Source organism: Strix uralensis, chromosome 9 (assembly GCF_047716275.1).
Source record: "Strix uralensis isolate ZFMK-TIS-50842 chromosome 9, bStrUra1, whole genome shotgun sequence".
Classification (NCBI taxonomy): domain Eukaryota; kingdom Metazoa; phylum Chordata; class Aves; order Strigiformes; family Strigidae; genus Strix; species Strix uralensis.
In genome coordinates this window covers 11459235-11474128 of record NC_133980.1, presented here as the reverse complement: position 1 = coordinate 11474128, position 14894 = coordinate 11459235, and the positions used below count along the sequence as shown (strand labels likewise).

The window sequence follows — 14894 nt, the reverse complement described above, 5'->3', positions numbered from 1 at the left end:
GCCACACCTCGTGTGCTGGGCTCTCCTCTCCTGGGCATCTGTGCACAGCAGATTAAAAATCACCAACAAGCCATTCCTGTCACAGATAGACGTTAACACAACCACATACAAATAACCTACCCATGTACGATGTATAGTTTTCCTCTGAAGCACCCCGCGTGTCTCCTCTCGAGCATCCAGACAAGTGGTATTTGTGCCCCTTGGTTTGGGTTGTGCCATTCCCATGGGTTCAGGAAACTCCACCTGCTCCGGCTGCACAGGGGCCTTCCTGGGCAAGCTTCTGTCTCAGGCCTGTTTATGGGCTGCCCTTGGAAGGGTATCTGGGAAGTGGGTGGCCATCAGGAGTGACAGCATCACATAGCGATGACGTTAATGCTTGTGATGTTACTGATGTTTCCAGCTTCATTTTTAAGAAGCAATGACAGCTCCAACGTCCCCAAATCACAGCACTGCTTTGCCTTATCTATTCGTGCACACATGCAAATCCACAGAGACTTTGACATCAGTTTTTAACAGGGCACACAGTCTTCTGTCATTTTATTATTCCAGGATGCGATCTTCCATATTTCACTAGGGCTATTCTGCCGTTTAATTTAATAACAGCTAAATATCAAGTGCTTACCATTTTGATGCTGTGTTCCATCAGCTATTGAATTAGAAATAATGAGATGGGTCTAAATTTGTGATTCATAGTAAACTGTCTAAACTAATCTCAATCACACAGCGTCTGACACTTAGTGATAACTGATTTAACAGATGATTGTATGTTTAGCTGTCCTATCCTCCCTCACAGAAACAGGAATATTAATGAAGGACAGGTTTACTTACACTTTACAAGTCTTTTCCAGACAATATAAATAAATTTATATTCATCACATGAAGCAATTTTTTCCTTTTCTGGTATGATAAACTCTTCCATTGAGTTTGACCAGTATTTTGTGTATATGACAAGCCTTTGCAGCCTCAGGTATACTGATGAACTTCTGAGGTGATCAAAAAGTATCTCTGGTGTTTTCCATGTGTATTTTTCAATTTACTGTCATAGCTCTAATTACAGCAGGCTCCTCACCCAAACTGCCCCTTGGAGGAGCTCCTTGCACCTGCTGCAGCAACCACCCAGTGCTGATTCTGACAGGAGTAAACAGCTGCTCCATTAGAAAGGACTTGCCAAAAATAAACTCAGCAGAATTTTAAAATGTTAAAAATATCTGCCCTAAAAGAAATCCTCTCTCTGTATCTTCACTCTTCAGGAAGTTTCAGCCTGCCGCTTTTCTCTGCTGGACTCAAACCAATTATCCTCTGGCAGATTTAAAGATACCTTATACATATCCTGCTGCATCAAATCTAGATATTCTCAGTGAACTGTAAGTCATCCATAAATAAAACCAGTTGCTAATTTTTCCTTCATATCTTTTATTAGTCACCATCAACAAAAAGTTGACTGAAATGTTATGAGTGATGACAGTAATATAAAGAGGCAGAATTTTCCAGGTGTGTTTTTCCAAACTCCATTGCTTTTGAAAACAGGATAACTCAGAGATAATGAATTAATTTTTGAAGCCTGCCAGTCTATTTTGTCATTTTCTCACCAGCATACCAGATTTAAATCTGCCAGGCCAGACAGCAACAACATGATGCCTTTATGGCTGAGAATGATGGTGTGCTCCAGATCAAAAGAACTTTTACCAAAAAAACCAAAAAAAAGATCACCTTCAAGAGCAGGTAACAGGGTCTGAACAAAATTCCCTGCTGTAGACAAAAGGTGGCTTTTGGAGCAGAAATTCACATCCAAGGCAAAGAATGTTATATGGTCTCAAGACACACATTCACAAAAGTAAATAAGATTGCTTAATAGATGGGCTGTGACATACTGCACACGCCCACCCTAGCGTGGAATGGCACAAAGCCTGTACGGGTGGGGCTGCAGCGTACCCCCCAGAATGGGCTCTGTGCTGATCTTCGTCACTCCCTCAGGCAGCCGGAAGGTGAATGCCCGCAGCAAACTGGCAAAGAAAATAAAGAGCTCGGTCCTCGCTAGGTGCTCCCCCAAACACACACGGTGCCCTGCAGAAGGAAGAGGGGAAGGACAGTGAGTAAGTTACCCTGACCTCAAAAGCAATGGTATTCATCCTCACACAAAGGAAAGGTATTTTTGCTGAGTCCAGAATTTCTTTAGGACTTAATGCAATCAGCGGCACAAAACTTCATGTGATTCTTCCTTTAAAGAATCCTATCTGCAGCTATAGATCTCTGTGCAGCCCTTCTGCTCCAAGTTTCGCTTCAATTACCTCAAAAAACTCATCTTCATTTGACTGACAACTTTAAAGGAATTTGTCCAATCGTGTAAATGAAGAATAAGTACTTGTTCTTCCTGGGAGATGTCATACTCCAGTTTTGTATGCATAAAGCATCAGCACAGCTGCTTGCAAGTACTTTCCAAATGTATGTCTGGTGTTGAAATGTATGCCCCAAATCAATAACCATGATCATTAGCAGAGAATTTCCTTCCAAAAATAGGGTAAGTTGGATGTATACATTTGTCAGGATATCTCTGATTTTCCATGTTATTATTTGTTCAATAGAACAAATGTTTATAGTTGGATTGGGAAATGTTACTGGAAATAATCATGTTGATTTTACCACTGTTTTCCACAAAGCGGATTAAAATAAATGACCAATAGATTTTTAATAGACATCTTATTTGTACAGTCCCAAAGAAAACCATTAATGTTTGTGCTGTCAGTCCATTTACCTACTGAGAATGGTAAAAAGGCTTCTTGGCTCACAAAGTTTCCATCCTTATCCAAGAAGTGACCAGGGTTGAACTGTCGAGGTGTTTCCCACTGCTCTGGGTCATACAAAGACGAAGCAATATTTGGAAGAACTATGGTGCCCTGAAAGGAGAAAAACACTCACTCAGTTCTGGCTGCCCATCCTCCCTCAGCAGTCAGAACCAGCTAGGTGAGACCAGGGTTAGTTTGCTTCCAGAGTTCAGTGGTGTGTACTGGTAGGCTCATTTCCCCGGTAAGAGCTGTGAGGAACATGAAGTGGTTTTGTTTCAGGACATCAGTTCAAGCCTGACAGTGGAAGTGGCTGTGTCAATAGAAACTAGCAACTTTATTTGTAATAAACCATTTTCACTCCTAAGATAAGAAGTTTCTGTGATTTAGTCTCTTTGATGAAAACTAGTTGCAAACCTTCATGCTTTTCTCTGGATCTTTTACAGACTTTTGGCAGGCAAAAATTCAGTCAGAAACCTTTCCAATGCCTTATGAGCACAAATCAATCACAGTATCCTTCTGTATCAATCTCTAAGGTTTTGTCTTCATTGGTTTGTAGAAACACTTGCTAAAATCACCTCTGCCATCCAGGGGCATCTTTCACTACTGATAACCCTCTCCCAAGAGCTGCGTCACTCAACTCAGCCTGGCAGATGGTTTCTTGTCCTTGTTCCCATTCAGGCTATGACCCAGAGGTATCCAGCCCCACTGCTGTTGAGGAGAAGACCCTGGCACAAATAGATTTTAATCCACACCTTGCTCTACTGATGCAGGAAAGGTCTGTAGCAACTGAGAAGCTGTGTCTGTACCTTTTTGAGGGGAAAGCCAAGCAACGTAGTGTTCCTCACACACACTCTGGGCATGCCAACTGAGATAATATTGCTGAAGCGCTGAACCTCATGAACCACAGCATTTGTGTAGGGCAGTTCTTTCCGATCCTCATAGCAGATTAACTGGGAAGGACCCAAAACAGCATCCAGCTCCCTCTGCACTTTCTCTGTGGAGAAATATTCACCGTTTCAGGTGGAAAAATATATCAAGTATTTTCACTATTCCATTTTCAAAGATATTTCCCATTTAGAATTATGAGGACAGCAACAAAATTAATGTAAAAATGTAAGTAACTTTTATAAAGAAAATAAAAGTAACAGAGTGTTCCAATAGCTTAAACATAGATGAGCTCTACTTCTGAGTCTGAAGTAATTTGATTGTAGATTAAGACAATACATTTGTTGCTCAAAAATTTAAAACTCTTAAAGAGTTGCCTTACTAACAATTAAATGCAAGAGATAACTGATTTATCTTCATGTTTTCTTTTGGCTAGGTGCCTCACGCACCTACAGCCAGTTAGAACCACTAAGCTCACAGCTCTCTGGCATTTAAGACAGGTGAATCAGGGCCTTAAAAGCCTAATTCCCATTAAAAGGAAATGGTTCTTATATAGGACATCTGTTAAGTGAAGCAATGCCAACTAAAACAATGTCCAACTACCTTTAAAACAAAACAGATCTGCTCCTTGGTGCCTGCCTTTTGATCAAGAATAGCATTATTTAAATTATTTATTGCACAGAGGTGTTGGGAACATTAACAAAAGTGTAAAGTTTGTTTTGTGAACTTCAAGAGAGGCAGTACATACATAATAAAAATGCTTTAGATTTTTAACAAATGATCCTGTCTTTTTCCAGGCCCTCTGAAGCAACACTAAAGATGCAGGCAAGCCCATTCTGCATTGATCAGTTTGTGCTCATTCACATCAAGCCTGCTCAGTGACTGCCAGCAGTCCCTCACAGAACCATGTTAGGTAGATCCTGACAACAGAGATTTAAGCACCTTACAGAATTTTAAATGTATATCCAGAAAGATTTTTAAATAAAGTAAATTTCTTTCTATGAAGAACTAGCTTGCAAAATCAAGCACAACTCCTTCAGGATCCAATATAGCTTGAAGTGATCCGTCACTGCGTAAGTATAAATATGCATCTCTGTTCCAGTAGTTCAGAGAACAAGGAGAGCCCAAGCCAGAGATTAGGCAAAAGGCCAAACTTTGCCATATGGTACATAATGGAACTGCAACACATTGTCACTGGGTGTTAACACAGGCAAAAGTATGAACAGGTTCAGAAAGAAACCGCCAATTAAATGAGGACAGATATACTGGTGTCAATTCATCACGAGAGTCTAGATGCAATGTATGACTCAAGAAACCCAGGAAGGATCATTCTGCACACACCCTGCTTTCCCAAGTGTGTGCAAGGTATTACATTTAGGCAAATAAAATTACTCTGGTGTGTCAACACTTTCATAACCTTAATTACATTATGTGATAATAAACATGCAATAACCCAACACTGAGTAGACCACCTTGTCTGACAGCTACAAGTTGAGCAATTTTTTCCTATCTTCATCTCTTTCCTCCATTTAAAATCCTGTTGTCCTCTGGGTATTTGCACATATTCTGCTATCTAATAATGAAGTTCCTCTTATCCAGCATAAGAGAACATTCTTTCTTTGGTTTTCCTTTAGTGCTCTATGAAAGTGATCGATGGTTATGTAAAACCTGGACTTAAAAGTAAACTTCTTAAATATACATAGACATAACAGATGAGCCATCAAATTCCCCTCCCAACGGGAATAATTTCTGTTGCAAGAAACTCAAATACATCACAGAGTTAATTTAAACATGATTAAATAGACACCCTGATACCTTGGCATCATAAATGGGCTGATGGACAAAAATAAAGTCAAAGTTGCCAGTCGACCTTTAGGTGCTTGTCTTTACTACTTCTGTGATCCACAGAGCACAAGGAAGAGCAAGACTCCCTCTAGCCCTCAGCACTGATACTCGGCCAACACAAAGCAGAACTGAAGTAAGTTTCCAAGGAGTGACATTCCTACTATCACACATCAGTTTCTGGTTAATTATTTTCAGCCATCAGTCGTGTTTACAGCTAAGACAGAACCCAACTCCGTTTCTTGAAGTACCACCAGCACCTCACCAATGGCTGCAGCAGTGGCCACTGTTCCTCTAAGGATTATGTGTGCAAACCCTCTGACTTCCCAAACAGCAGCTCCAGTCCTCTTACTCCATTGACTATCCTAGCACAGTCTGTCCCCAAAGACCTCAACCCCTCCATCTCAATCAGCCACAGCCTCCTATACATATATATACTTCCCAAACTGTTGACTCTTTCTGGGAACTGCCTTATGCTTGTGACTGCTGTAAGAGCTTGTTACAGATACTCTGGATCTACCAGTGCTGCTCAGTGCAGATCTACCAGTACAAAAAGGTCCATGAGCCACTAGTCATATACCAGTATCTAGGAATAATCTCTGATCCATGAAAATGTTATGCCTTGGCTGTTCTGTTGCATCAGGTACTTGTGACATGCTTATCCACTCACCTTGGACATCTGGATTTGCCACCATATAGAGCAGGCCCCAGATCAAAGTAGTGCTTGTTGTCTCTGATCCACCCAAGAAAAGGTCATTTATAGAATAAACCATGTTGTCTTCATTGTATGTAGACCTGGGTTCATCTTTGGACTGCAAATGAGAAGATAAAGTAGAGGTTTATACATGAAAGTTAGAATAATCAGAATATCTTTAAGTGTGATTTTATCACTGACTCCAAGCTGTAGTGTGTTCTGCCTGTGTCACAATACAGAGAGACTGAGGGATAATATTAGACACCAAAGATTATCAATATGAAAAGCTAACATTTCACAAATGGACAAGACATGTTCACTCCACTCTTAATCATGAAGCTAAATCACATGTTCTCCACAGAAAAGGATTGTTGGCTTAATTGTGCCAACAGTGGTACATTTAGAACATTTCATAAGTAAACGTTCCTCTGCAGATGTGTACCAATATGTCATTCTTGACACCTCAAGTCATATTCCGTCACTTAGTTTTTCTACCAAGCAATACAGTGACGAGGGCTGGGGCAGAACACTGGGCTGTCAAAAGTTCTTAACCTGTAATGTTCAGGCTTCTTCTCCGCTACAAGGCCACAATGAGTCACGTACAGCTGTTCTGAGGTTTTGCAGTTTTCAGTTAGAAGTGTGAGGACATGTATGTATATGCTGAAATCATGAAAAAATATCGTTAGGGTTCAGGAGAATTCATTGTCTAAATTTAGGGAGGTTATGCTCAGATTATGCCAGTAGAGCAATTGGAAAGTGGGAAGGATGTTTTTCACTGTTGTAATATCATCTAATATTTTTATATTGCCTATGCATATCTATTAGAGACAGTTCAATTATTTTCATAAACAAACTGGGATGATTTCCACCCGGCAGAGTCCCAGAACAGCTCACTGAATCAATTTCTGGTTCACTGATGTTCAAGTCTCATAAATCTTAGAACAGCAGTGAAAGACTTTAGAAGCAGTTAAATGCTTTGGAAGACCAGATATGTTAGTATTGCGCCAGTAGCAAAAAATTTAAAACAAGAAGATCCAAGGAACTAGAAGCCAGTTAGGCTGACATCCACCCTGGACATAAAAATACAGCAGCTGATATAGGAATCAATTAATAAAGAATTACTAGCCAGAAATACAAAATAATGCTGTTTATTTTAATATAGAAAACTGATCTTGGCAAGGACATCTGATCTGATTCTTGGACAGAATCACCACCTTGGATGATAATGACAATTTCACAGTTGCAATATACTTGGAGTTCCACAAGATAGTTCCCTTCATTCCCCGTAATAATAAAAAAGTCAAGCACTACGAAGTATTCATAAGACACATGCTAAAAGACTAAAGAGCTGGCTGACAGAAACAGCTAACAGCCATTCTTCCCTGGATGCATATCTCTGCAGTGTGGATATCTCATTTGGCTCTCTGAGCCACTCATGCCTTGTCACCCTCCAGTGACACCAATGTCATCTCGCCACTTCCTCTCCTTTCTCCTTTTTCTTCCTATCACCAAGCAGAACAGGAGGAGGAATATTGCTTACTGCAGTGGAGATGAGGAGAAAGGAAGAGTGATTAAATGGAGGTAGAAGGAGTCACAGAGGGGAAGGACAGCTGTTAGTCAAGGGGTTAGGGAGGGGATCCAGTTCCCAAGAGATTCAGACAAAGAAAAATTGATCCTGGTAAGGTCTAGAAAAGGGAGATGTGTGTCCCCACTCACAGTTTATGCAAGCCTCCTACAGCCTTTCAAAACCCTACAGATTCCCACCTACCTCTACTATGCCTGCCTGCCCCAAATGCCCTTATTTTCACAGTTCCCTTTGTCTGCTTGAAACTTCATTGAGCCTGGCACTCTCCTCTTCTCCAGCCTTGTCTGAAACTCTGCTGACTCCTAGATTATTTCCTCATAAAATGCTCTCAAAATCCAACTGTCCTCTTGCAGCTGTATCTCTTGACAAACCCCTACCAGCCAAATATTTTATCCAGAACATCACACACTGTCTCCTCAAGACCTTCCCAGGTGTCTTGTGGTCCACTTAGAAATTCAGTATTCTTTCCTGGAGGCCTGAAATAATTTTGTAATTTGTGCTAATGACAAAAAATGCAGTGTATTAACCTGCTCTTTAATGAAAGGATTGCAAGGTGCTGTGGCATATCAATAATTAGAAAGGATTCAGCAAGTCCCTAGTTACTGGATTCACATTAGGATTTCTATGAAAGGTAAGAGATTGTGATAGAAGGGCTCAGACTGGATGATTTAATGGTCTATTTCACCTTATTCCCCATGAATGTATGATCAGGCAGAATAAATACTTACTTTTTCAATGTGAGCCAGGTAAAAGTCAATGAAATCCTGTGGTTCATCTGGTATCCCACGGTCGGTGTGCATTCTGATCTCTCGCCTTGTAAAAGAGCTCAGGACCTCATAGCAAGACAAAGCTTTCTTATGAGGACCAGGGAGACGGCACATCAACCAGGGGAAGATTTCATACAGCTGTGGGAGTGACACACAAGTGGTACCACAAAGTTTCTATCACTAGAAAATGCATTTTAGACCTACTAAAAAGAGAAGGTAATGTTCATGTTAGCATGTGGTTTTGGCATCATTAGTAAATTATTCAGACAAAGACTATGATTATGTTTTCAAGTTGCGAAACAGTATACTATGTAATTTCTAGCTGTGTTGATGGTAAGATTCAGAGTTTCACAGGCTTTCAGCTCAACCACAAGCCAAAGTAGAATAAGTGTAATTAGAATGAACTGTATTCATTTATTCGATTATTCAATTCATGCATTCAATTACAACGAACTGTGTTCAGACGCTTAAAAAGTGACAGCCTGCCCTCCAGTGGAGAACAGCAGGAAGGAAGAAGCAAAACCCTCGCAAACTGTCCTCACCAGGACGTGCAAAAGCCGTGGATAGAACCCACAGCAAGGGCCAGCTACCTGCAGCTGGTATACAGCCTCGGTAATCCCCCAAAGCACTCTCTACTAATCGACATCTCAAGGGTCCTCAGTAAATCTTGAAATATCTGAAACCCAGAAAAGCTGAGAAACAGCTACCTGACAATTTTGAGTGCTCTCCACTAGAAAAGAAGGGGTTAGCTGACACAAACAGATTAATTTTATCCTTCTGTCTTACTGCTTGGGAAAATCTGGCCTAAAAATAGCTGTTTTCTACCTATTCTGATAGCTAGAAAGTTCATTCTGATTTTCAGCCTGTATTTATGCCTGGGTAATTTGTATACATTGTTCTTGTATCTGCAGTGTATTTTCTCTTAATAGCTCTTTTTTTGCTTGAAACATAATCCCATGATTTATTTATCAGCAGAAGTTCTATCCTTTCTCAGTCATCATTTTGCTGAGCTCTTCTTGTACGCTCCTAATTATACCACAAAAAGCACATTATTAGGTGTTCACTGGAGTCTGGCTGAATTAGATAGACTATACTTCTGTCTTTTTGGAAAATCAGTTCTTATTGTCAGACATCCAATTATCAGTTAATTATTGCCTTATCACAGAGAGGGAACAGTTCAGCCCTTGGTAAATTCACATAGATCTTCATGTCCTTTTTGTTTAGTTTCATTTCTGGTATTTTTTTTCTTTCAAAATCTGTTCAGAAGCCTTATGTACAACTGCGGTCTGACTGATCATATACAGTTGCCCAGATTACATGCATTCCTACTCTCAATGCATGTACTTCCTGGCTACTATGGCACCCTAACTTTAAGCAGAATTTAGCTGTCAACATTCAAGACAGCAGCTGAGCCCATCCACCTTCCTGGCTACCAGTCCTGTCAAAACTGCTCCTTCATTTCTGGAGCGCAGAACAGCGTTCTCCTGTTCAGTACCTGACACCACAGAATCTGGTTAAGAAATGGGGATGTGGATGCAACAATGTCCACTTTTTACATAATACTGAGCACCCTTTGCATCCAGGAAGTGGGAAGGCTGCAACCCTCCATCCGGAATGGTTTGAACCCCTATTCTTATTTCCCAGGACAGCATCTTATTCATTAGATGAAAGCAAAGCTAGGACAGGAAGGAGAGAAGAAAAGGAGGTATATTCTCTATGCCAAAAGCAGGTCTCATCTGTCACCACTACATGCAACTTACAGGTCCAAAGCTAGGCTAAGCAAAAGGGAACCTGATCATAACTCAGCGATAAGAATACTCCGTGGTACGTGGGGGTAAAATCTCAAAGGGATTGCTTATGTGTTTTACATTAAGAAGCTACTGCATAAGATATATGGGACAACTTCAGAACTGGAACCAGAACTCCTGGGCAACTCTGAATAGACTTCTGTGCAAAGCAGGCTTCTTCTTGCGTTGGGTAAGTCCTTGACTCTCAGAAGAGTGCTGATGGTTTTGATTGCCAAGCTTACAGGTATATTTGCTGGCTTAGCATTTCCTATCTTCTACTGCCTGAGTCTAGAGCTGCTCCTCACTCAGAGTGAAGGAGTGGAATTTCTCTGGGGAGTCTTCCAGTCTCCACTTCTTATAGAGGAAATGGAGATAAGTAGCCACAGACAAAACACTTAGGTATTTGAATCATTCTTCTCTCTGCTGACTGCATATAAAACAGTGTCTAAACTTGGCATGTGAATCACACTTTTATGCCTGACATTTAGTATTTAACAATCATGATGTCCAAGGCAGGAGTCTTCTGTGCATGGCAGCTGAGAAACCAAGTAACAAACATGACCCAGGAGCAGTCCATCAGCTTGTGCCTTGCTGCAAAGATTTAGGAGCAGACTACCTTATCACAGTACTCAAACACAGGACAATGAACACAAATGACCAAGGCTGGTATGTAGAGCATTACCGTCACACTTTGTACTGCCCAGTAAAGCTGCAGAGGATATCACTCACCCATTCGAAAACTTTTGCCTAGCAGCTACCTCTTGAATCTGCATGTCTCACTTTCTGTCTTATTCAGAAAAAGACAACAGATCATTTACTTACATGATGAATAAAGCTGCCTCCAAATTTGAATAGATGCTCTGTGGCTCTAATCAGTTCATGCAAGGTTTCATCCTCTCTGGAGAAGCGATGTCCAAAAACAACAGCACAAATTACATTTGAGACAGAATGAACAAGAGGGAAAGAAGGATCCAGGGGTTTCCCTGCAACCATAATAATAAATGTCACTGTTAATGTCACCTATTCAGCTTTAGTGAAATGAAAGAATAGGTTACTGAAAGAATTTTCAAGAGAACATTGCATTTCACAGAGAAGCAGTAATCTTCTTACAAAATCGTAATGTCAAACTGATTCTTCACAAATATGGTGCAATCCCATAATCCTAGGAATGTGTGGCACCCTCAAGAAATGCCAAATGTTTCATAATATGATAGAGCAAATTTAGAGGTAAGAACAAAAGAATTATATGCAAGTTTGCTGTCTGGCAAATTCAAAATAGGTCTCTCAAGCATGGGAAGGACTGAAAACACTGTGGTCGAAGGGAATCTGAGGGGAGAACCACAAGAGAGGCAGCTTTATTCAGCAAGAACATAAATACATGCAAGGCTACTATATTTTGTCTGACCTTGCTAGAGATGTACAACCTCCAGTAAGATAAAATGTCATAAACTCCTTTCAACCAATTGTGTCAACAAAATAAAAACTAATTTTAAAGCAATTACTTGAAAAACTAATCTCAAAAAAGCTATTTTCTGACTCCAGAATAAATGACTATAAACAGCTATATTTATGTATGTACTGATGCAACTGTTCAACACCCAGTGCACACAATTCTGATCGCAATTTATTGTTCTGTCCCTTCCTTTCCTGCAGACATGCTCACATCTCAATCTCTCCTTGTTCTTAAACCATGGGATTGGGCTAGATTTAATTACTTGTAATTGATACAATGCTAGCCACAGCATGTCCTGATTTACTGTGCCTTTGCATAATGATCGGTATTGGGAAATACAACTCACATGCTCCTAACTAGATTGATCAAAGTAAAATGTTGTAATGAAGACAAGATTCTAGTCACTGCTTTACAGAGTGCATGCAAATGGTGTTACAAGAATTAATTCATCAGATAATGTGTCCATATCTTTATGCACAAGCACCATATATGAGCCAGCAATGTGCTCTTGTGTCAAATAAGGTCAAGAGCATCCTGGGCTGCATTAGGAAAGGTATGGCCGGCAGGTCAAGGGAGGTGATCCTTCCCCTCCTATCAGCACTGGTGAGACCCATCTGGAGTGCTGGGTACGTTCTGGTCTCCCCAGTACAAGAGAGACATCAACATACTGGAACAAGTTGAGCAAGGGATTGAAGCATCTGACATAAGAGAGGCTGAGAGAGTTTAGTCTAGAGAAGAAAAGGCTCAGGGAAGTATCTTAAATATGTATAAATACCTGATGGAGTGGAATAAAGAACATGGAGCTATAGGCTCTTCTCAGAGGTATCAAGTGAGGCATTGGGCAAAAACTGAAATACATTAAATTCTGCCTAAACATAAGAAACTTTTTTACTGTAGGGCTGATTGAACACTAGTACAGGTTACCCAGAGAGGTGGTGAAGTCTCCATTCTTGCAGATATTTAAAACCCAATTGGACTCAGCCCTAAAATACGTACTCTGATTGACCCTTCTTTGAGAAGGGGTTAGACTAGACCCTCTTCAGAGATCCCTTTCCACTTTAAACATTCTATGATATAAATAATAAATAAGCTCCAGTTTTGCTTCCCAATTTTAGTAGTTTTGTAAATAACTTTGAACAAGAATAGTCTCCCACTGCATTTGAAAACACAGGAGTCTTTGCATTTTCAGCCCATTCCACATAGACATTCTAAGACCCTGCACACTCTCTTGTGGAACAAAAGCTGCCCTTGAATTTAGAGCAGTTCAGAGAAGTTCACTAAAGACATCAGCCTAATGACAAAAATGAATCAGTATTCATTGCAGATATACCTTTCATACTTGCAAAGAAAGCTACCAGGTAGTGAGCCTCTTCTTGAACACGATGCTCCAGACCTCTTTTCCCAAGACCAAGGTTGCGTAGAGTCCTCAATGCAAACCTTCTCTGCTGCTTCCAGGTGTGACCAGTTGCCAACATAATTCCTGCATCCATTCAAGGAAGAGCTCATTATCATGCTAATATTTATTCTAGAAAAAGACTACCTTAAAAGATTTACTAAACCACAGAATATAATGAAACTATTGCATTGCCTATGACCACAAAGACACAAAGAAACAGCTGTGGCATCTAAGCATGTGGGCAGGGCTAAAATGGACAAACTCAACTGGGTAATAAGACAGCTTGCAGGATTAAGCTTGATCCAAGACAACCAGTTATCTCAGAAAGTTTGACAGCTGCTTCTCTAGACATTCTCTGAAGTGCTTGCCTCCCACTCTATTCTATGCTTGGAGCTCACTTGACCAGCATAATGATTCTCATGAAAGGAAAAGGGGAAAGAGTTCTGACTGTCCACAGTCAGGGAGAAAAATTCCTGTCCACAGGGCAGAATTGTTCAGTACTCGGGCTTTGTGACAAATATCTTCAGAAGAAATAAACATATATTAACAGGACCTTTAATGTAGTGTAAGAATCACCAATGACTGAAACAAATTCAAATTAGAAATATTTAAGGAATTTAGTTTCCTTAAAAAGAAGCCGAGGTCTCAAATGAAATAAAGGTTGTTTCATAATGTGTGTGCTGATGAAAATCAGGAATTTGGGAATTTCCAGTACAGTTGGGGAGTATGAAACCTGCAGCAAGGTTGAAAAAGAAGTACACTGAACCTCTAGATGCAACTGTGAGAATAAGAAAATATTCACAAAAGGAAGGAAACAGGAAGAAGATCTCACCATCAAGGTCACTCTTCAGTTGAAAATGTAATGGTGGGAGGCAGCAAGTCCAGGACAAGGAAGTGTGCTGTTTCCTGCTCTTCTCCACTTCTCTGTAGCACAACCTACCTCTGAATCTGGTCCAGTGAATATTTCACACAAAGCATTATGAATCTTTTTTCTTTTGTTCATCCTTTCCTCCTCCTACTATCCAAAGGCTATTTCACTCTTCCTACTTTGCAGTTCACCTGTCAGTCGTTCCTCAAACCCAGCTACTGTGTTACCTTTGGAAGTGGTTACAAGCTACAAAAGACCTGCAGTTTGTCAAGATGATGTTTCTGTGCAATATTTATGGCAAGAAATTCTCACCTTTTCCTTTGGCCATTGCTCTGAAGAAAGGAGACACTAGCCTCCCAGAAACATCTTCAGGGTACATGGTCATACCATCCTTAACTGCTTGATATCCATTCAGGACGATCACTGGGGCCCATCCAAACCATAAGGTGAATATGTTGCCATGAATTTTTGCCACCTATAGATGGGAGGGAAGCCAGGAAAGCAGAGATGAAATCCCACACACTTCAAACAAACAAGATGAACCTGTTATTACACTGATTACAGGACCAGCCCAAAGGTGAAATGACGTTCTCCATCTTTCTCACAAGATTATAATTATCTGTGAGAAAGCATGAATGCTTTTTCCAGCATTCACTGTTGGAAACAACTGAATATTTTAGCTTTTCAGAGCCACAGATCTATGCCAAGACATGCTAGGTAGCTTTTATTACTGTATATAAACCAAGGCTCAGTTCACAATGATTCATGTGATAAAGGGTATTTTCTATATGTTAATTTCTTTCAAGAGGGTTTCTATCCTTTGTACTAGTAAAG

At 40.4% G+C, this 14894-nt stretch overlaps 1 protein-coding gene across 3 annotated transcripts in view; it reads right to left on the bottom strand.

Annotated features, from left to right (window-relative positions):
- Nucleotides 1–1459: 1459 nt before the first annotated feature.
- The window catches only part of LOC141947480 (cytochrome P450 2J4-like), a 22448-nt gene continuing 9013 nt past the window's right edge, over nt 1460–14894 (bottom strand). For all 3 annotated transcript variants that reach the window (XM_074878683.1, XM_074878684.1, XM_074878682.1), the window contains 8 exons: nt 14373–14535; nt 13127–13276; nt 11166–11326; nt 8518–8694; nt 6181–6322; nt 3590–3777; nt 2753–2894; nt 1460–2064 (listed from right to left, as the gene is read on the bottom strand). In XM_074878683.1, coding sequence (XP_074734784.1) covers nt 1886–2064; nt 2753–2894; nt 3590–3777; nt 6181–6322; nt 8518–8694; nt 11166–11326; nt 13127–13276; nt 14373–14535 — 1302 coding nt within the window. In that variant the 3' untranslated portion in view covers nt 1460–1885. The remainder of the gene's footprint in view (nt 2065–2752; nt 2895–3589; nt 3778–6180; nt 6323–8517; nt 8695–11165; nt 11327–13126; nt 13277–14372; nt 14536–14894) is intronic.